This window comes from Sander vitreus, chromosome 8, assembly GCF_031162955.1.
Source record: "Sander vitreus isolate 19-12246 chromosome 8, sanVit1, whole genome shotgun sequence".
Taxonomy (NCBI): Eukaryota; Metazoa; Chordata; class Actinopteri; order Perciformes; family Percidae; genus Sander; species Sander vitreus.
In genome coordinates, this window is record NC_135862.1 from 8,640,887 (window position 1) to 8,661,805 (window position 20,919).

General features: G+C 39.7%; 1 protein-coding gene across 12 annotated transcripts in view; it reads right to left on the minus strand.

Annotated features, from left to right (window-relative positions):
- The window catches only part of LOC144521944 (unconventional myosin-IXAa-like), a 147,903-nt gene that overhangs the window by 51,966 nt on the left and 75,018 nt on the right, over positions 1-20,919 (minus strand). For 8 of the 12 annotated variants that reach the window (XM_078256641.1, XM_078256639.1, XM_078256640.1 and 5 more), the window contains 5 exons: positions 20,527-20,580; positions 14,220-14,320; positions 13,272-13,398; positions 8,732-8,821; positions 990-1,106 (listed from right to left, as the gene is read on the minus strand). In XM_078256641.1, the coding sequence (XP_078112767.1) occupies positions 990-1,106; positions 8,732-8,821; positions 13,272-13,398; positions 14,220-14,320; positions 20,527-20,580 (489 nt within the window). The remainder of the gene's footprint in view (positions 1-989; positions 1,107-8,731; positions 8,822-13,271; positions 13,399-14,219; positions 14,321-20,526; positions 20,581-20,919) is intronic. The other 4 variants (XM_078256648.1, XM_078256637.1, XM_078256643.1 and 1 more) reach the window with 3 other exon arrangements.

Below are 20,919 nucleotides of genomic sequence, written 5' to 3' on the forward strand. Positions count from 1 at the left end.
AGAAAGGCACAGGTGTAATCAATACTGTTAACAATGTCTATCAGTCAGCCTCGTCAGCATACACAGTAGTTTAGTAAAACTAAATGACCTGCAGCCCTAATTAATATCATTATTTGGTAGTTTTTTTCTGTTATCTTAACACATCTCATCTATAATATCTATATCTGTATAATAACATTTCCAAATGGTGGAGGTGCAGTTTAGCAGGCGTCTTCATGTAACTGAATTGGTGTCAGTCTTTAACATGTGGTTAAAATTTGGTTAAATGTGCTATCTTATTCTGAGTAGGAAGTACTGAAATAGAAACCCTCTACAGCTTTTATATGAACGCTCACTAGAACTGGCACTTCACTAGAATAGAATATAACAGATTTTACTGTCAGACACTGTGGGAGATTGTCTTGTGGCAGTTAATTAAAACATAAACTGCACATGACTGTCACTATAAACTCTCACATACTGTACTTTACTATACTACTATCATACTGTATGTTACCATGACAATTACAGCTGTAATGCCCAAAACGTATGCAGCATGCAAATGCAGAGATGTCCAAAACATGTCTCCTGAAATTGAAATTGGAATTTAGTATGAAATCAATAAAACTGAAAACAGCTAATTATGAGCTTGGGATAAAAATTGTTTTAAAACTCATCAACAGTACCTTTAAAAAAAATATATATGGTTTTGATATACATTAACATTTTTTACTTAGTTTTGTTATTGTTTGTTTTAGTTTAGTTCAGTTATACATACTTTTTAAGTGTGTATTTGTTTCCATGTTATCTGTTAGTGTTGAATTGCAGTGTTACATACCTTTTTTGAACAATTAACAAGATGCCAATATGTTGTTTATGTTATTGGTTTCATAAAGTCTAGGGGGGGGATGCAAGGAAATATCAGGCTCCCGGACAGGTATTCGGTAGATGGTTTCTGTATGTGAGCACATAGAATAAGTGTGTGTGTGTGTGTGTGTTTTCATTCCTACCTTTGACTTGTCCTCCAGGTCCTTGTTGTTTAGCAGAGCATGGTTGGTCCTGAACACAATCCAGTCAAACAGCGCGCTGTACAGTGACTTGGCCATGGAGTCCCTCACCGTGCCCGCCTACACACACACACACACACACACACACACACACACACACACACACACACGCACACACACACACACGCACGCACGCACGCACACAGAGAGAGAGAGAACACGTCAGCTTCCTCCTGATCAAAAACATATGAACATCTAAATCTTGAACAGGAGCCAATACTGTTTTATTACTTTTACTCCCAGCCTCACTAAAGTACAGTAACTCTCCACTGCTGCTTATTTTTTATTTCACAGTGGTAGTAGTGTTTCTGTGGTGCCCCTTAACTGTTAAATGAATACAGAGGGAACACTTATACAAACAGTAAAACACTTTCTACTTGTGTGCTGGTCTTTTTCTTAACAGCATAAAGCAAAGTCATTCTGCAGCATGGCCTCTGTACGACAGAAACCTGACGACTTCCCTATATCAAATCTGGCAAATCAAACACCTGCCAACTGCAGCAGCTTAGCAGCAGCTTAGGTAGCAATGAGACAACACAACATTAATGTTCCCTCTCTCTTCTCTGGAACCGGATCAGTGTCATATTAAATGTGTAAGGTGGGCAGAGAAGAGGTCTAATGAACTGCTCTCACAGGAAGTAGCGGAGTCATCTGATGGGACTGAAAGAGGGAACAATAAGATCCAGAAACCACAAGGTTTCAGAAATGCTATGGTGAACAATTAATCAATGGATAGTGTTTTAAAGGTCCTATGACATGCTGCTTTTTGGATGCTTTTATATTAGTGGGCCCGTAATACTGTATCTGAAGTCTCTTAGCTACCTTTTGACCCATATACACCAGGTCAAACACTGGTTACTGTGAAATCCTAAAGGAATAGTATGACATTTTAGCTCAATAGCTCATTTGCTTTCTTACTAGAATTAGATGAAGAAGATCAATGCAGTCTCATATCTGTACGCTAAATTTAAAGTTAGAGCCAGGAGGCGGTTAGCTTAACATAGCATAAAGACTGGAAGCAGGGGGAAACAGCTAGCCTGGCTCTGTTTAAATTAAAATAAATATTCTGTCTTCTAGCATCTCCAAATTTGACTAATCAACATGCTATTTCTAAGTTGTTTTACAGTTAGCTTCGGTGCATGTGTTTTATTACCTTTGGACAGAGCCAGGCTAGCTGTTTCCTCTTGCTTCCAGTCTTGATGCTAGGCTAAGTTAATCGCCTGCTGGCTCCACCTTCATATTTAGCATATATTTACAGACATGAGAGTGGTATCCATCCTCTCATCCAAACTAACATCCATATATCTACATAATGTTTATTAGGAAACAAACAACACTAGTGTAGCACCAGGCTGTTAAAATAACAGTCAACTAGCATTAAGTACCAACAATGCGAACGGTCTGAAACTTTGCAACTGTAATATAGAGATACCAGAGAGCTACTGTAATACCACAAAGACACTGGCTGTTGTTATTAATAAATTGTTAATTGTATTTAGAGGGTAAACACGGAGCCTGTGTTAAAGCTCCCAGACTGCTAACAACTCTGAGTTACTGTTCTTATGTTCGGGAGTCTTGCTGTGCAAAGTGCTGTAGTATTTTAGGTGTTTTCAGTCAGGAGCCAGAGCCTTAAGTGCCTCCAGACCTGCAGATCACTATTTGGACAACCTTTTTTTCATGGATTGCTTTTTGATCCATAAAAAACAACACTGCCAAGAGGAGCCATTATTATGCCTCAACAAGCCAAAGAGTAACTATGTTCTCTCCTTAAACATGATGAAAGGCATGCTAAGCTAACATAAGCAGACCAATGGAGTCTTGGAAACCACAGCACGTTCTTTGGCAGCAAGAAGTGTAATGATTGAATGGGGAGTGGAACAAGACAAGAAATCTCCTTCAACGAGGTCAAACATTTTCATGGTAGGAACCCCAAAATAGTTGAGACCCCAATAATCCAATCAGAGTATATTTGATTAAGCAGAGATTGAAAACAAATAGGAAAGAAAAACACACTGCTCTTTATCAATGCTGAGGAGCCTATACAACATTGACAAGGGCCCATGGATTTCACTACTCTACTTCATCAAACACTTAACTGGTTGACTTGTTAACCACAGACAGGTAAGGTTGCAACTTTGGCACCTAGGTGTCTATATGTCAAATACAGATGGTATTGAAAACAAGCCGATGTTTGGTTTTGCTCAAGCTGGTTGTGAGTCTAACCCTGGTTTCACGCCATAGTTTATGTAAAGCGTTGCCACCCTAACAGCAGCTCACTAGGATGCTATGGATTATAACTTTAATACACAATGTGTTGTATGTAGGGTTACATAACTCCAGGTACTCAAAGATTCACAAAATGATCTTTTCCTTCACTTTTCTCTACAATGAACTTGGCATCATCATGACGTCTACCTCCTATCAATACCATCATGCCTGACACACACGCAGCCTTGTTCCAGTCCAGTTCTCAGATACATTGAAACTGATTTGGGAAGGGATCTCTTAACGGCCAGCATAAACAGGAGGAATGATTGCATCAAACAAAACCTTTTGCAATGATCATGTGGGCACCTGACTATTGTTTTAAAACAGACTTGAACATTTCTTTTACCTATCATTTAATTTATTTGCCTGGTTAAATAATGATTATACTTAAACTATCACCTACAGCACTCACTGTGTTACAACCCTGGCTCAGAGGGACGCAAGTTCAGACAAACCAAATTTTCAAGAGGAAGTTGGTCTGATGCTTCCTGAAACAATGAACAAAAACAGGCACACAGAATCGCACTACAAGGACATCAAAAGGGAATAAACCTGAATCTTGAATCAGCTACACAACAATAAAAAAAGCATTCCTCCTCTCTCAGAGACCTTTGTGGGACACTGTGAACCCGATTAAGCTTAGAAAACGCCGCCTGCCGAGGCCGCATGCGGCCAACAGCCGTGATGAAGCAAAACCATGCATTTTAAAAGCTGCCTCTTCCCTCTTGCATTTTTTATTGTTTATATTTTTAACAAGCAGGCTTGTGACGTCCCTGCTCCCACAAAGTTATGTAAGATTGTTATGAATAATACAACATTTGATGAGAAGAGTCACGATTTGAATGCTTCAGCAGGAACTCGAGGGATTGGCAGATGAGATGTGAACATTTGACATGCTCAATGAGCATGAATTGTCTCTGTGATGGCCATGTAATTTAATGATTCACCACAATGGGACCAGTTACAAACTAGGAGGTAACATGGCTAGAAGCAAATGGGTTGAAAATGTTTTACTGGAGGGCCACCCAAGAAACTGACAAAATAATTAGCAGGACTCAGAGACTTTTGTAAAGTGTAACCGTCTTGGCTGTTAAACCAGGTCTTAGCTGGTGTTTGTGATTATAAGGTTCTGCTGAGGGGAAGTTGTTGTTCTCTTTCTTTCCATTTCTTTATTTCTCCTGAAAACCATAGGTGTGAAACACCAGCATGAGCTCACGCTGCACGTGGCCTACTAGCTTCCTCGCTGCAGGATGTTTTGTGTTCGCGCGTTTCACCACAATATGCCAATCTGCATGTCTTTTTAATTTGTATTTATGGAGTTGTTTTTTTCCATTAGTGTACATTGCATACATTTTACAATCCGTCAGCAATGGCAGATTACCTCTACACTCTCACTATGAGGCTTTGACAACTTTGAAACAGTAGAACCTTTTATATGAATGAGTGTCTCACTGTTACCCCCTCACTTCCCCTTCCCCATGCCTGTCTTCAAACAGGAAGAAGGAAGTGGTGGAGTCAAATTATCTGGAGCCACATCAAAAAATGTCAAAGTCAGATATAGATCACACCTTATCTTGACTGACACGGGCTCACACACATGTGCACCTTAACAGACACACACATTCATGCAATCATGATCTCGCAGATGCAAACTCTTTTCTCACTTCTCCAGACCTGAAATAAACGCTGTGTCTAAACCCGAGCTAAACCACAGAGGTCGAGACTATTAGCGCCCAGCGTGGCTGGAATCTGTAATTCCCCATCATTTTTCAATAAATGTTATCAATGCTAACTTGATAATAGCTGTTTTTAAAGTGATTACACTATACTAGAACTTTGGTTTGTACAGATTTGTGGCCTTATATAAGTCCCTATATTGTTATTGGTTTCAGTTTTATTTCTCTCTCCATTCATGCTCAATGACAATGTTATCATGCTGATTCTTAGCAGATATGTTTATCATTTTAATGTTGTGTGCTAGCATGCTAACATTTGCTAATTAGCACTTACCACAAAGCACAGCTGAGGCCATTTCTGTGCTAAATGTGTGATTTGAGCTGAATGGAAAAAGAAAGAAAGAAAACGATCCTAGATTTCCCAATCACATAGCATCACTGATAATATAAACCTAAATGTTTTTTCTGCGTTTTCTGAATTAAGCATTAATAGCCTTAAATACAATCTTCAACCATAAGCTGCATGATGGCTTATTGTTTAGAAATATGTCTGTTTAAATCTGAGGACCTGTGTGAAGCCTGTTGTCTTGACCTGAACAAAAAGACACGATTAGGGGAAAGACAAAACAAAAAACAATCGAAGGCTGGATTCAAAAGAAACCTCATGCATTTTCATTACCCATTCATGTGTGACTTTGGTGTTTTAAAGGATTAGTTCGGATTCTCCAAAGTCACACAATGACACAAACTAACTAACCTATCCAGGCAGCGGTAGACCAGCAACTCCTGTGTTCTGCGAAGCAAAAATTACAGTTTTTGTCAAAGGAGTCTGGTGCGATATAATGGCTTCACTTCCCCGTCAGAAAGGACTGTCTGATAGCAAGGTAAAAGATGTGCTGTATTGTGCATATTGCGTACACTTAAACTTATATTGCATTCTTTTGGTGGGCCTTTTTTTTGTTGTCCCTGTCCACAGCAGTACATTGCCTAGCTTCTGTGTTGGTACTCCTGCCTCCTTCTCCAAACTGGGGGCCTGTGCCGACCGCCATCTTCTGTAGGTAATACACTGACTATGGATAAGAACCTCATACAACCCAACTTCCAAAAATCCAAACTATCCCTTCTACAAACTCCACATGCTGACCTGTGTCAGTTGCCAAGCAGTTTCTCTGCTTGAAATGGGAATTACTTTTACTCTCATTATTACTCTGGAACCAAAACCAAGCAATACATAAGTGAATTCCAAGTGACTCAACCAGGGCCCATACAATGAATTTAGGGATCTTACTGGCTATAGTTCGGGAAATACCAACCTCTACTCTGCAGCACACCAAGGTTCAGCAGGTCACACGGCAAAATCTCCCCATCTCAACTGTGGGTGGATGAGACAGCTGCCCAGCACACTTTCTCAACATTTCTTATCCAAGTAGTTAGAAATCATTTGTGAGAAGAACCGGTAACATTTGCCAGGTTCTTTTTTCCACATTTCCTTTGTATAAAAACAGGCGTATTATGGATTCCACAGGTGGCCTCAACTCGCTCCCACGGCCCTGCAGTCCGATCAGGGCAGGGCCTCACTGACGCTGCTCTCGTTGTGTGTGTGTGTGTGTGTGTGTGTGTGTGTGTGTGTGTGTGTGTGTGTGTGTGTACTTTGTTAGGACCAATTTGACTGTTAGACATCAGACATTTTGACTGGTCCTCACTTCAAATGGCTGTTTGAGGTTTGAGACTTATTTTAAGGGTTAGCGTTAGTAATGGCTGGGGTTAGGCATATAGTTGATGGTTAAGATTAGGGTTAGTGGAATGCATTATGTAAATGAGGGTGCTGGCAAGTGGAGAAATACAAACTTGCGGGTGAGCGTGGTAAGGATTCCTTACCTCAACCCCTGCTAGCTTGACTTAAATTGCTTATAATCAATATTGTTGTATTAATAATGGATACCAAGACTATGTGTAGATGAAAAGGGTCCCTTGTAGCGCATAGTGACAAACCCACAGATAATTTTTACCTGACTCTACAGTGCCCCTCAGCTCTAAAGCGTTCACAGCATCTTTCAGCTCTTTATTTGATTTTAACAGCCCGCAACTTTTTACTTTTACTTTACTTTTTAGGTTCTCTCTCACCGTTTCTTATCAGTGTTGTGTCGAGATGCATTAAGCAGCTATCTTTAGCGGAGGAGCTCTTTAAACCCACTGTATGCTATCTGACCAGGACTAGACAAAGTTTATATATACTTAAACAGTATTTGCCTCAGGAGCTAATGGAGACCAAAACTGAGCTAAAAATAGAATAAAAAAACAACAACATAGAATAGCATCTGTTTTTAGAGCAAGAGACTGAAAGATAAAGAGCTTTGTCTGCTAAGATTGAAAAGGGTTATCTAAGTGCAGTCCATTTACAGCTGCATTCTGCTGCCCCCAAATAGAAATAAAAATCAGTTATTGCATGTTCAATTCCGGGAGAGATATACAACTGTATGTTAACAGACCCTGTTCTTCTCTTAGAGCACACATTTAGGGATTTCCCATTATGCTATTCTATGATTTATGATCTTTCCCTTTTCTGTCAATAAGGGACTTTCAAAGATTGAAAGGTCGCTGCTTAATTCTCTCCAGGTCTTTTCTTATTTGCCTCTTGCTCCTTTCAAGATAAGACCACCTTGTGAAGGATAGTAGGGAACTTCCATGGCATGACATCAGAAGCTGCAGGACAGGGTTTATCATAGCTGCTGCCCTTGTCCATGATTACGTTTTTAATGACATTGTCTGAGCCTCTGTTTTACAAATAGTCTAGAAAAGGGAATGACTGACGGGGAAATAGAGAGACGGAGACAAACAGAGACAGACTCAGGATCTGGCTTTTGGCCTCTGTACTGTATATTCCAGTGGAGGTTGCACATTCCTGAGACCAGACCACATGACTGGAAGGATGGGGGGGGAGAAGAGGAGTGGGAGCAACCATTGTTGGGCTAAACTAACCCGTAGATCAGATGAGGGGGGTGGAGCCGAGCAGGGTAACAGACTATCTATGTGTAGCATTTCCTTCCACTGACAAAAGGCCCTACAGACACGAGCAGAAGGCTGGACCAAATTCAATTCTATGCCAAAGCATCAAAGGCTTTCGGGACGGCGAGATAAACGAAAACCACTGAATATTATTAGATTCACTAGCACAGTGAGAGAAGTCTATCTAGGTCAACTGAGGCATCCTGGAGGTACATTTTGTCCAGAGGGCTGTACAGATGTGGTTAAGTCGCCCTGTTCCTTGACAGGAAACAGGAAGTTGCAAAGGAAGAGACCTATATCAAAAGAGCCTTAGAAAGAAGTGGTGGGGGCTGGGGAAGTGCCACAAAAAGCTCCCCAGACAAGCTCCACAACATGCACACACAAATACAGACTCTCGCCTACAGCTGACTCACTTCATAACAAAACATTTGGCTAGCGTATGCTTTCTTAAGCCAGACCTCTACTGCCACCCTCACACAGGCCCTTTTTTTTTTTTTACCATTAATAGCATACTATAAAAAAGTGTTTAAATTCTCCCTCAGTGTTTAGTATCTTCTGGGTTTCATTAAGTGTGCTGGCAGTAAGGAATCAGACAGGCTCACAGGGTGTTTTACCAGTAATAGGTCATCAATTTTAGAAGGTCAGATAAAGTTTGTGCGTTTGAGACTCAGGTGGGTAGGTGTCACATTTTGATGTGGTGCAGTATTTGGATGTTGTGGTCACTGAAAAAGTCACCTCAGCAAGTTTGTAGGGCACGATGAGCCTCTCTCCGACAGTCACCGTCTTCCTGGTGGTCAGAGCCTCCAGCAGCATCTCCTCTCTGACCTGAAGAGGACAAGATCAAAATCAGAGTTAGGTGTCACTGAGAGCTCTTACAACATTTTAAGCATGATACAGGGCCACTGGTCAAATTAAATGTTGAAGCTGAAGAGAACTGTAAGAATTATTTTTGGGCGATACGTTTTATTTGACCTATAAAAGTGATGAAGTAATGGTAATAATAAGGATGATAACATGCAGTAATGGTACAGTCCAATCATGTCAAAGGGCATCATTCTATTAAAGGGTTTCTCAAAGAATTTAATATTGCACTTCCAGAAAGCTGGAGAGCTCACAAGAGACAGATTCTAAAGAAAAATTATTGAAGATTTAAGCAGCAGAAGCCGATATATCAAGACATTTAATTCCTTGTATGGGTCAGGCTCCAAAAAAAGCAAAATTCTACATTTCCCATAATGCAACAGACCTTTTTGTCAGACTAACCACGCCTGATAAATACCCACATACTGTATGTCACACTACAAAAACCCCACTTGTAATGCAGGCTTTACATACACTGTACACCCTAACTGACCCTTCAATCTACTAATCTGATGCTCATAATAACTCTACTGCTTCTAACTAACACAGCTGCCAAGATTAACACGTAAACACTGCTCTCTGCCCTCACACACACAGCACAATATGATGTGTCGAGTTTGGGGTGGGGGGGCATAATCAGACTTCATTTCACACTGCCTGGTAATCCCTCGACTGAAAGCAAAGCCTATTCTGCAGCCTGGTGATTGGTTTTTAGCCGGTACATTTCCATGTATTAGTCGCTTGGTAACAGGCTTGCTGCTCCGTCTATGATTACAGCTCTAATACCATAATACTCAGAAATTTGTAAGCACTGGTTTGGGGTCAGTGATTCTGTTCTCAAATTAACCATTTCTTTTTTCCGGGACATGAATACCTCGATTCCCATTCTAGGTTAGTAATCTTTCTGGTCTAATGCTTTTGCTGCCTAGTCCCTACATTTTCGCTATATGCCACAAACAACAAGACATTCTGAAGAAGATAAGACGTACTTTAAGACACCTACGCTCTTTTTAAAGTGACATTATTATATAGTTTTCAGTTTAAATAGCCGTTTACCAGAGTTATCTAACATGTACTATAGTTAATTAATCGTCTGGCAGGTAGTAATACTGTATGGTACAGTACAGACATCGCCATATTGTTGACCGAAACCTGTCCGACATAGCAACAGTAACTAAAGGCGGGGGTAAGGGGTGGTTGGATTTGGTCAATAGGGCTGTTAGTTGTTCTCACTCACTGCCACTTCCTTCGTATTTAGTTGATAAAGTCAGCCACCAACTGGTTTTGATGTTCAATAATGCAAGAAGCAGTTATTGGAAATGTTTTGCTTCTTCTACTCCTTAATAAACCATGAGAGACAGTGGAAACCAATACCCTGTCTATCTGTGAAAATATACTGTGAAAATAAAACAAAAATCTGACAGGACTTTATCAAAATGTATTGGCCTATGTCAGATTGTGATGAATAACCAACATTTTTTGGCCTCAGTGTTTCAACATACTGTTTTTAAGCATTAAAATACCATCAACAAATTCAGGCTTTAGTGGGATTTGTTCTCACAGTAAGCTACGCTCTCTCTGGACCAATTACCACTTTGCACAGGAATGTTTCTGGTTAGGTCAAATCACTCAACTCTACAGCTCAGAGGATCCAGTCTGTCAGTCGTCCATCAGCCTCTACGAGCTCTACTTCCTCTTCCAGTTCCACCTCCACAGGAAACAGGAAGTCCTGACCAGTTTCATTTCTAATCATTCATCCATCCACACTCACATGCCAATCAGTACTTCTCCATAGAGGAGCTTCACATGAGTGCACCACAGTAATAGTGAGAGCGGTGGTTCACATCCCATCCTGTCTATCTATGGTGTTTTACATATCAAAGCGAAGTACGGACTAATTCCAACATTTGTTATTCATGCAAATTAAGACCTCACCCTTGAAGCCATTCTAGCCTCGATGACTCAAACAAAACTGCATTTAGCAAACCTCAACCTATTTCAGCCAGTTAGCAGACTCTCTTATGCAAAGGATCTTAGAATAAAGTCATACATCAACAATACAACATAAGTGCTAAGTACTTTTGATGGTGCCTGCCTGGGCTGTACATCCATCCATTTTCTTAGCATCAAGCTAATTACATTTTAAAAGAACTTCGAAGGCACTTGCGGTGTAAATCATAGTAAACGCATGCTTTGCTGTCAAGTATCAATGAAATAAAAGGCAACTTTGTACCTTTATAGCTAATTTCCCAATATTCTTCACCAATAAATGTCAGAAAACTCTACAATTATTTACTGGAAAACTTTTTTTTTTACATTTACTGCATGCAACCAATAAAACCATCACATATTTATTAATTATCCGCCCCTCCCTCCACTCCTCACATTAAATAACACTTATTTCCCTCTTTTGTCCCATTGAAACATTATGTCGCAGCAGGAATGTTGCCAAATTACAGAGAGCCCTGAAAATGCTGTATCAATGTGACTCTTTGTTTGTTTGATTTCATTAAGCTGTTTTTTGTTTTCTGTTTCTTTCTTCTTCCCTTTAAGAATGTTTTATACGTCCCTGGGGACAAATAGCCATTGCACCAACTCACAGACATCCAAATAAACTTGAACTTAAAACACTAACCCCGAGCATGTGGCCAACATGTGGCTGCCACACTGGACCTCTGGAGAGTAAAAGAGACCAGTCTGGATGTTATAGAGGAACCCTGGCAGTCAAAACATCCCCGCTGTGCTGTTGACAGGAGTCTCCGGCACACTTCGGACCTTGTTTTGTCAGCGACTCAACAAGCACATCCGCCTAATCGTTGAAGTTTGTAACAGGGACTGGGGAGTGCCACCATCACTCAATCCCAAGGCAAATCAGAACAGCATGTGGATGTTTGAGCTGTCCTTACAGTGTACACTGATGAGTGTGTGTGTGTGTGTGTGTGTGTGTGTGTGTGTGTGTGTGTGTGTGTGTGTGTGTGGTCCACACTCAATGAATGAACTCAAATTCAGCACATCATAAATTTGTATATGCTGCGTGGCAGGTTAACCCATGCCAGGAAATGTTTTCCATGTCTCTAAGAGGCCAAAGCAGTCTCAACCTACAGACCAGACTCATTAGTGTCTGTTGGATAATTACTACAGTGTCTAGATTGAGGTCAGGAAAATGTACAGTATAGTTATAGTTATAAAAATACATTCAATTAAATTAAGAAAAAGAGGAATTATAAAACAAGCATTAGACCTTCCACAATGCACCGATACTGTAGTCTATAAGGCAGCTTTACTTCTACAGCTGGAATATTGTTGCTGAAACCGTAGGTCGGCTGAACTTCATTTGACTTTTATTTACAGAAACAAAGTGCTGCCGCTGTGCAAACTAATCTGCTTGCAATTACCATGTGTGGTTAGACAAGTAGTGATTGTATTGTGCAAGCAAGGATGTGATTGGACAAGCACCATGACCATCCATAAGTGACTGATGGATACAGCTGAGGCAAAACAAGTGCTTTACAAAAACATTTCACCTCAAAATGAAGGAATAAAAGGTTGTTAATAAGTAAGCCAAGCATGATCCACAAATGATCCTTAAGAGAAAACATTGTTAAAGCTCATCTTGGTGTCTGATATGTATTTATTATCATTAAAATATGATTTACCAACGCAGGAGGTATTGAGACAACAAGGACCTGTTGTTCCTGGTGGGAAAGCTCGCCTACGCAACAGCACGGCAGCACAAGAGGTCTGGAAATAGCCTGAACACAAACAGTACTTTGTGGAAGCACTGGATGATTGGACAGCTCTTTGGGACCTGAAGCACCTCTTAACTTCTGCTGTCACCACAAGCTGTGCTCGTACGCAGAGAGAGCCCTCAGCTCTCTAAAAGGCTTTATAAAGCCCACATAAGGGGGGGGTAAACTCTGGCAACACGAAACACGATTTTTTTCACAGTTTAAAAAAATACACAGCAAAAGGAAAACTCATTTGTGCAAATGGATGCTACTTGTTTTTGAAAGTTCACTAAGTCCTTGGAGTTTTAAGTATCTCCAGTGGGCATGTAATGGAATAACTTTGGGAGACGAAATGGCAAAGAAAGTATTTAGGGAGAATAAACAAACCCTGTGGTAAAGCCCTGCTTCAATTCTGCATTTTTATTATCCTTCAAAGTATTTAAAGTATTGCATTTCAGCATAAAGTCAGTGAGACAAAAAGTACGGTGTTTTCTGACCCAGACATGTCATATTTAAATGCTTTGACTTTCAGATGAAAACGGGGTTTATCATTAAAACTAAATTATATCTCGCAAAAATAAATGTTGCCACACAAAGTTCCTTAAAATGTGTTGATGCGTTTGAACCTTACTAATAGCCGACACATGAGCTTCAACACAATGAAAAGGCTGCATCGTGCTGCTCACCTCTAGCAGCTCGGAGACGATGGGCAGGACCTCTGGGTTGCAGATGTCGATGGAATCGTCCCTGTAGGTCTTCTTCTTGTAGCGGATGTTTCCCAGGTGGAGGATTGCTGACAGCAGGGAGAAGATCCTGAAGAAAAAGAAAGGCACTTATTGTTAAGATATTTACATTATTTTGGGCAAGCTTTGGTCTTACTGAGCATGTTTTACAGTGAATGAAAGCACAGAAAGAGTTTCTGTGCTAATTCTTGACCAGGAGACCTTGTCATTGTGTGACATTTCTGCTATTGGATGTCTCTTTATTACAGCAAACTGACTCGTACTAAATGAATCTGTTGAAATGTTTATCTTTAAATACTTTTCAAACAAGATGTCAGTTTTACTTGTAATCTCTGATTAAAAGTTGTAATTTTCTAAGAACGTGAATTTACAAAGCTTCCTGACTGATGCCTGTTTGCTTACAAAATGTTAAGAAAAGTGCAATGACCTCAGCAGATTTATTCATCTCCTAAACACTATAAAGGTTTAAAGGAGGAGTTTGACATTTTGGGAAATATGACTATTTGCTTTTTTGCCAAGTGTCAGATGAGAAGATCGAGACCACTCTTATGTCTGTTCCTTAAAAAAAACAAAAAACCTGGCAGCAAACTATAACTTTAAATCTAGGAAAGACAATTTAAAAAAAACTAAGGTAAACTAGAGGTATGTTTTGTGAGAACATCAGATGAAGAGTAGGAGTACTTACGGAGTGATTAGTTTGTTTTAAGTCCACTAATGTTTCCGTCCCTAAACCACATCTGCTGAGCTGATATGTTTCCATAAAAATGTAATGCAAGAAATGTCTGCACATTCACTGTACTTAAATCAGTCCTGACAACGATTTTAACAGACAGGGCTGGGGTTCTCATTCATACAAAATAACAAATGTATATGTCACGCAGCTCATCTTACTGTTTGCGTGTGGTGGGTAGGAAGCCGACCATCTCCATAGCCAGCTGCAGCCGCTCAAAGTCATGTTTCAGATCCTCTCCTTCCACTGTGAAGCAGTCCTGCTGGTGTCAGGTGGAAACACACAAACACAGAAAAAAAAAGAGGAAGACAGAGATAAACATCAGCATCCCAGAAGATTCTTTAAATCAATATACCCGTACACACTTAATTAATACCCGTTGATAACGATTAATACTATTCCATTACAGTTAGTGAAGACTTGGCACACTAATAGATGTATCTATTTAAGCTACATGAGTGTGTGTGTGTGTATCTACTGAAGTGCCCTGCAAGAATATACAGTACATTATTGTGTGTGTGTATATGTGTGTGTGACTGAGCAGGGTTTCCCCACAGTATTTCATATGCTTCACTTTGTCTGAAACAAAGATGGCCTCTGTGTACATCAGAGGAAGTTATTGAACCTGAAAATGAAAAAAATGTATAAATGACATAATTAAATATTAAAAAACAAACAAACAAGTAAATATCAAGTCTTGGCTATCAAGTCCCAAGTCAAGACCAACAAGGCCCAAGTCAAGTCCAAGCCCTAAACTTTGTGTTTATAGTCCTGACATTGTCATGCGGCCTTCACCAAATTGAATGCCTTATTATTTCTTCTTTAAAAAAAAAAAAAAAAGTGCTTTTTAAAATATTTGTAGTTATGACTTTCAAATACATTTTCCAAAATTTAAAACCAAACTGATTGAGGCGTGTCTTGGTATTCCTGTGATACTGTCCTTTCCTTGATTGGCTGCAGGCGGATTGATTCAAAGAACAGGAAAATCAATTTTTTTTCGTTCCTTTGAATCATTTTATTCATAACATAATTCTCAATCGTTGGGCCTCAGGAGAACGTCAAGTCATTCAGTGTCAAAAGGCTAAAGTCCACGCGAAGTAACTGGTGTTGAAGTCAAAGTCGAGTTGCAGATCTTTTGGATTTTGTCAGGCCGAGTCTAAAGTCATTTGATTTATGACTCAAGTCCACATGCTGCTCCTCTGACAGGAAAGGCCAAATCTTTAATGGACCACCATGTAGAAACTAAATTGATTACAGGGGACTAAATGTTAATCATTCAATCAAATCGTACATTCGCTTTGAAGTGATTAATTAAAGCAGCAAGTTGCGATGTCAGAAAAGAAACTAATTCTATTTAGGTTGAGGAAACATATCGATCCAAATATCAATAATATCGATACCAACGTTGGTATTAATATTGATCAATACTGGTGTAATTAGATTGATACTTTACTTTCAGTTTCTCTCCAGTATACAAGGCTGCGGTTTCATCAAAGAGGCAACCTGTCTGTTTGTGTAAGTGCCGCTGCTTTCAAGTGCCGCTCCTGTCAAAGCGCAGAGCAGGCACACTTTGCTCCTCCTCCCCCCTCTTGTGATTTGATGTTGTACCGTCACGTGACTCAGCGGCGCCAGGCAAACAAGCAAGCAAGCAGCCACGCTCGGCGGCGGCCAGCAGCACACACACACAAGCAGGGCAGAGACGGAGCAGAAGAATGGCAGAGAGGAAGAGGAGCGCTGTGTGGCTATATTTTCAGGCCAAAAATGAAACGGCAAGCTGTATAATTTGTATAAAGGCTGTAAGATACAGTGTTAACACAACAAATGTATACAAGCATATGAAAATTCTGTCCCGGGTTTTAACTTATTAATAATCCAAAGGAAAAATCCCAAAACCACTTAAAGGTCATGAAAATTCATTCAGATTTAGCAATTTGATGATGCATCCACCTTAATTATTAAAAAGTATCGGTATCGTATTGGTATCGGCGATACTGGCCCTGTATTTACTTGGTATCGGATCGATACCAAATTTTGCAGTATCGCACACCACTAACTGTGAGACACCTATATCATATGGTGATAGCAAAGGGAGAGAGCGAGGATGCGTATGTGTACAGGGACTGTGTGCATGTGTGTCTTCAGGCCATCCGGTCGGTCAGCATGTCTCTGTCTGCTCAGCGAGCCTCTCTCAGGCTGTAATTAGCACATACCACAGTGACCGGCCAGCGAGAGAAGACACAGGAACCCATAATCCACACTCTGGATTGCCTCTTCTACGCTTTAACATGCAACGCTCCTCTGCCTCTCCATTGTTTTCCTTTGGCTCAGAACTGCAGAGGCAACAATTGACGTATTTCTCCAGCGAGCTTCTCCAATTGCAACAAAAGGGGTTTTGAGGCTTCTCGATCTATGGCGAGACCCGGGAAAAGCTAGTTTTCAAATTGCCGGGTATGTTAGACCTCAGCGCCAAGCAGCACAATGTGATATGTTGAAGGAAGTTGAGAAAATAAAGAGATACATTTTGGCCAGTTGAGAGGGAATACTTTGGTCGAAAACCAAAACCTTAGCTATTGGTACTTCTTGAGTGCAGCAAAGGGATGATTAAGAAACAATCTGTTCTTCATACTTATTTTAAACAAAGAATCTTTTCTCACTCACAACTTAAAATTGCAATGTTATGCCAGTTGCAACACTCCTGGGGCAGGCTTACACCAAATTGAGTCAAGTCAGAAGCCCAGCTCACTAACGCAGCACATGGAGCTTTTTAACAGATCGCTCAAGGATCCAGTTAAAAGTTATGTGCATCCAGTTGAGGCTTTCCTGTTACTTACCATGACTTATTCATGACTTATGTTGTCAAGACACTGGGTAGATTTTGCGCCAAAAGCAGCATGCCACCACGTCACTAGACATTCCACATGACCAAAAACCATAGACAACCAAACAGGCACAAAATGCAAAAACCCACAGCAGCCCAGAACTAAACACCCGACTGCACACATCAATTGCAAACATACAGAAAATGTTTGGTCTTTGGGATCTTTAGTCAAATACTTAATTTTTTTTTTTTTTTTTTTATAAAATCACATTGGTTTATTTTCTATTTTCAGCTCTAGACGTTACATCTGGAATCTGTACACGTCACTGTTTAAAGCACTGGGTGCCCCGCATATTGAACAATGGTGGAGGTCAAGGGTTAAAAAGGCCCAAAGGGCTGGTCAGACACTCAGACAGCTGTCAAGAGCTGCTGAGCTTTCTCTATCTGTGTGTGTGTGTGTGTGTGTGTGTGTGTGTGTGTGTGTGTGTGTGTGTGTGTGTGTGTGTGCGTTTGTCAAGACGGTGACATCATCTCCTTGGACACTGGGGTCACAGACTGATGAGGTCATTGACCGACCCTTGAGGGAGACAGTGTGTCAGCAAACAGTAAGATGGGATGGTTGTGTAAGGAAATAAAATGAGAGAGAGGAGCTGAGGGAAAACGCAGTAAGGAGAGACATAGTCAGTGAAGTTAAAGGAATAGTTCAACATTTTGGGAAATACACTTTTTTTCTTTTCCTTTGTAAGAGTGAGATAAGAAGATAGGAGACAGAAAATAGTAAATGGTCTTTCTTACATTTTTGCATATGTATTATAGTAGACAAACTAAATAAAGTGTGTGAATAAGGCAGCGTTAGAGTTGTTAGTAGTTTTTTTTACTTTAAAATGAACCAGGCTAGCTGTCTTTCTGCTAAGCTAGCAGAGTCACACATCCTGACTCACGCATTAATGTCAATTTCCTCATCTCACTCTTGGAAAGAAAGCAAAAAATGTTCATTAAAATGCTGAAGTATTCTTTTCAAAGGACAGTTGACTGAAAATCTCTCTTTTGACTATCGGATATTAACCCCCCATAGGCTGCGTCAGATAAAAACATGAATGAAAACATAATCAAAATTTCCAAAAGGAACTTCTCAAATCATTCCTGTAGCATAATCCACTCCTCCAGCGTTGCTCTACATGTTCAGTATGTTCCAAACAATCTTCACTTTGTCTACAAATTGCTTAATATGATACTCCTACAGATTGTTCTGCAGGAGGGATTTGAGAAATATCCATAGACAATTTTGTATGATGATTCTGGGTTACCATTGGAATCTATTGTAAACATTTTAGAGCCCCTTAAGCATACAGGAGGGGACTAGTTCATATTCAAAAGACAGATTTTTGGCAAAGTACTCCTTTAACTGTATGAATGTGAAGCAGGACATAAGTACTTAAAACCAAGAAAAAGAGTGTATATAAAAGGCGTATATATATACAAACCGACTCTCATGTCAAGTGTTTGCTCGCCGAAAAAGTCAAAGTTAACATAATCTCCTATTAGGAGATACTGAATCCCTTAACCACACGCAACACATCCCACTGACCAAACATTACTCACTTCAGGTGGAGACTGGCAAGACAGTGGCAGGCTCAAAGACCGGTGAAACGGCAAACACACACATACACAAAATAGACCACACACATCAGGAGGGAAGTTTCAGGACGTGAAGCCTATTCATCACTATTAAAACCGTCTCACAGAACGAACAGCACGTATGGAATGATTCTTTAAAGAAATGGGAACTAGGTAACTAGAAAAAATGGCTGGTGTGACTTGAATCTTAGATCCTGGTTGATTACAGTTTAGGGAAGTTAACTAACAGACTTTGCTGCCATCTGATCTTTATCGTCTTTTAATAATACAAGTTATTGTCTAGCTGCAAAATTAGTTCCCCCTGTGCATATTCTTGTCGTAATATTCAAGCTATAATCCGTATGAAGGCGCTTGTGCATGCGGCAACACCGTTTGTTTGTTTGTTCACTGATTTACAATGTTTTAACGTTTGATTTTAACCCAACCAAATGGGGTTAGGTGACGTAAATACTGAAAGATAATATGAAATTAAAAGACGTTCTTTTAATAATAAAATCAAAACATGTAGATGCAAGAATACTTTCATTCCTCAAGCGTTCAGCCTGTATGACATGCATCTTAATCAAAAGGTCTCTTAGCTGGTCACATTTGCACTTTTATATCAGATTTGATTTTACTGTTGTAGATTGACTGTTTTTATTTGACTTTATTGTTCATTCCGTCTCAATGTCATCAAATGGGTCTAATTATGATGATGTCGTGGTCTTACTGTGTTTGCTATTTTGTTGTTTTTAATGTGGACTTTATTGTGTCTGGAGCACTGGACCAAACACATTTCCCTGTGTGGGATAATAAAGTTGATCTGAATCTGAAAATGTTCATGAATTAAACCCTGTTGTAGATACTTTTAATGGTCAGCATTTTTTCTTCCAGCAATGGCAGTTTAATGTATTTACATTCTTTAATTACCTCTTTATATAGTCATTTTCATTGTTAGTGGCGGGGTCCACCATTCCCGTGCTGGATTATGTTACATATCGACTCACAAGTGTAATCTAGTATTTGTAATTGTATCTTATTGATCTACTGTTCTCTCTCATACACCCTTATAGTAGCTGTATTAAATTATTAATTAAATCCCCATTGACTTACAATAGAAATGCAAAGAAAGATTAATTTCTTAAAATCAGAAATAGTTAATTGATTTCTCTGCAACTGTCAGTGTCTGCATGAGAAAAACACATTTATATATACACAGTAAACCTCTATATATTTCATGTTCGTCCCTTAAATTTAGCAGTGTGCTATTGGATGTTGCCATTATCATTTAACTGTTCAAAATGCATACATTTTTGTACTCTACAACTATTATCCTGCAGTGTTAAAGGGTGTGTCACATAAGACATGTAAATGTAGCAGTGAAGGTATAAATCCTGAACCTTCCCTTTAAAGCTGGCGGTTTCCAGGTTTGACGTCATCACGCAATCTCCCAACAGCAAAAGCACCCACAGCCAAATATTAGATTAAAGGGATTCCTTTATGTTTGAGTTTTATTTGGTTAATCTATACAGTCATGTTCCATGGATTCAAAAAAGAAATTAGGAATTTAAGAGCCCCATTTCTTCTAGACTAAAAGTTCCCTTAACTTACAAAGGAGATGTCTCTTTTTAAAAGACACAAATCTTGTCTCTGATATAATTTTTAAAACAAGGAACTTTGGGTTAGGGTTAGGGTTACCTATTAGTTCATTTTGCTATCAACAGTTTTTCAAATGTTGATAGCATGATAGATCAAATGTGTCAAATACCTCACTTTAAATGAGATTATTATAGACTAAATGTGTGAGATCTTCAAAAGTACACAAATATCTTGAGACAAATACAGTAAAGTCATCACGTTAAAGGTATCCCTTTAATCCTTTTCATTATCGAGCTCGACCAGCTGAGGTCAGCTCAGGTCGCCTCCGTCGAGAGAGAAAGAAACCAAGACTGGCACCAAAAAACCACGAGAACCACGGCACACCCAATGAGCACAGACGTACACAAACAACTTGTCATCCACATGATACTGACCAGATCGCTCTCATAGTAATTGTCCCAGTGGAGTTTGTGCGATTTCTTTGTCATCTGGAAGCAAGGCAGAGCGGGTTAAGAAGGCAGGAATTACACACAATAATACGCACACTTAAAGGGACTGAGAAAGATGACACATGCTGTTATTATGTGGGGAAAAAAATACACACACACACACACACACACACACACACACACACACACACACACACACACAAGCGCTGCAATAATTGAATCCATGATCAGGGATGGTGGAGGATACAACTGGTTTAAATTTCAGAAAGTGCACAGTCTCAATCAGTGGGTGAATACTCACTACTCATTACTGACTTTTTTAAGTATTCAGGTATCCTACTCAAGTAAAAGTAGCATTACAAAAATCAATTACAAGTT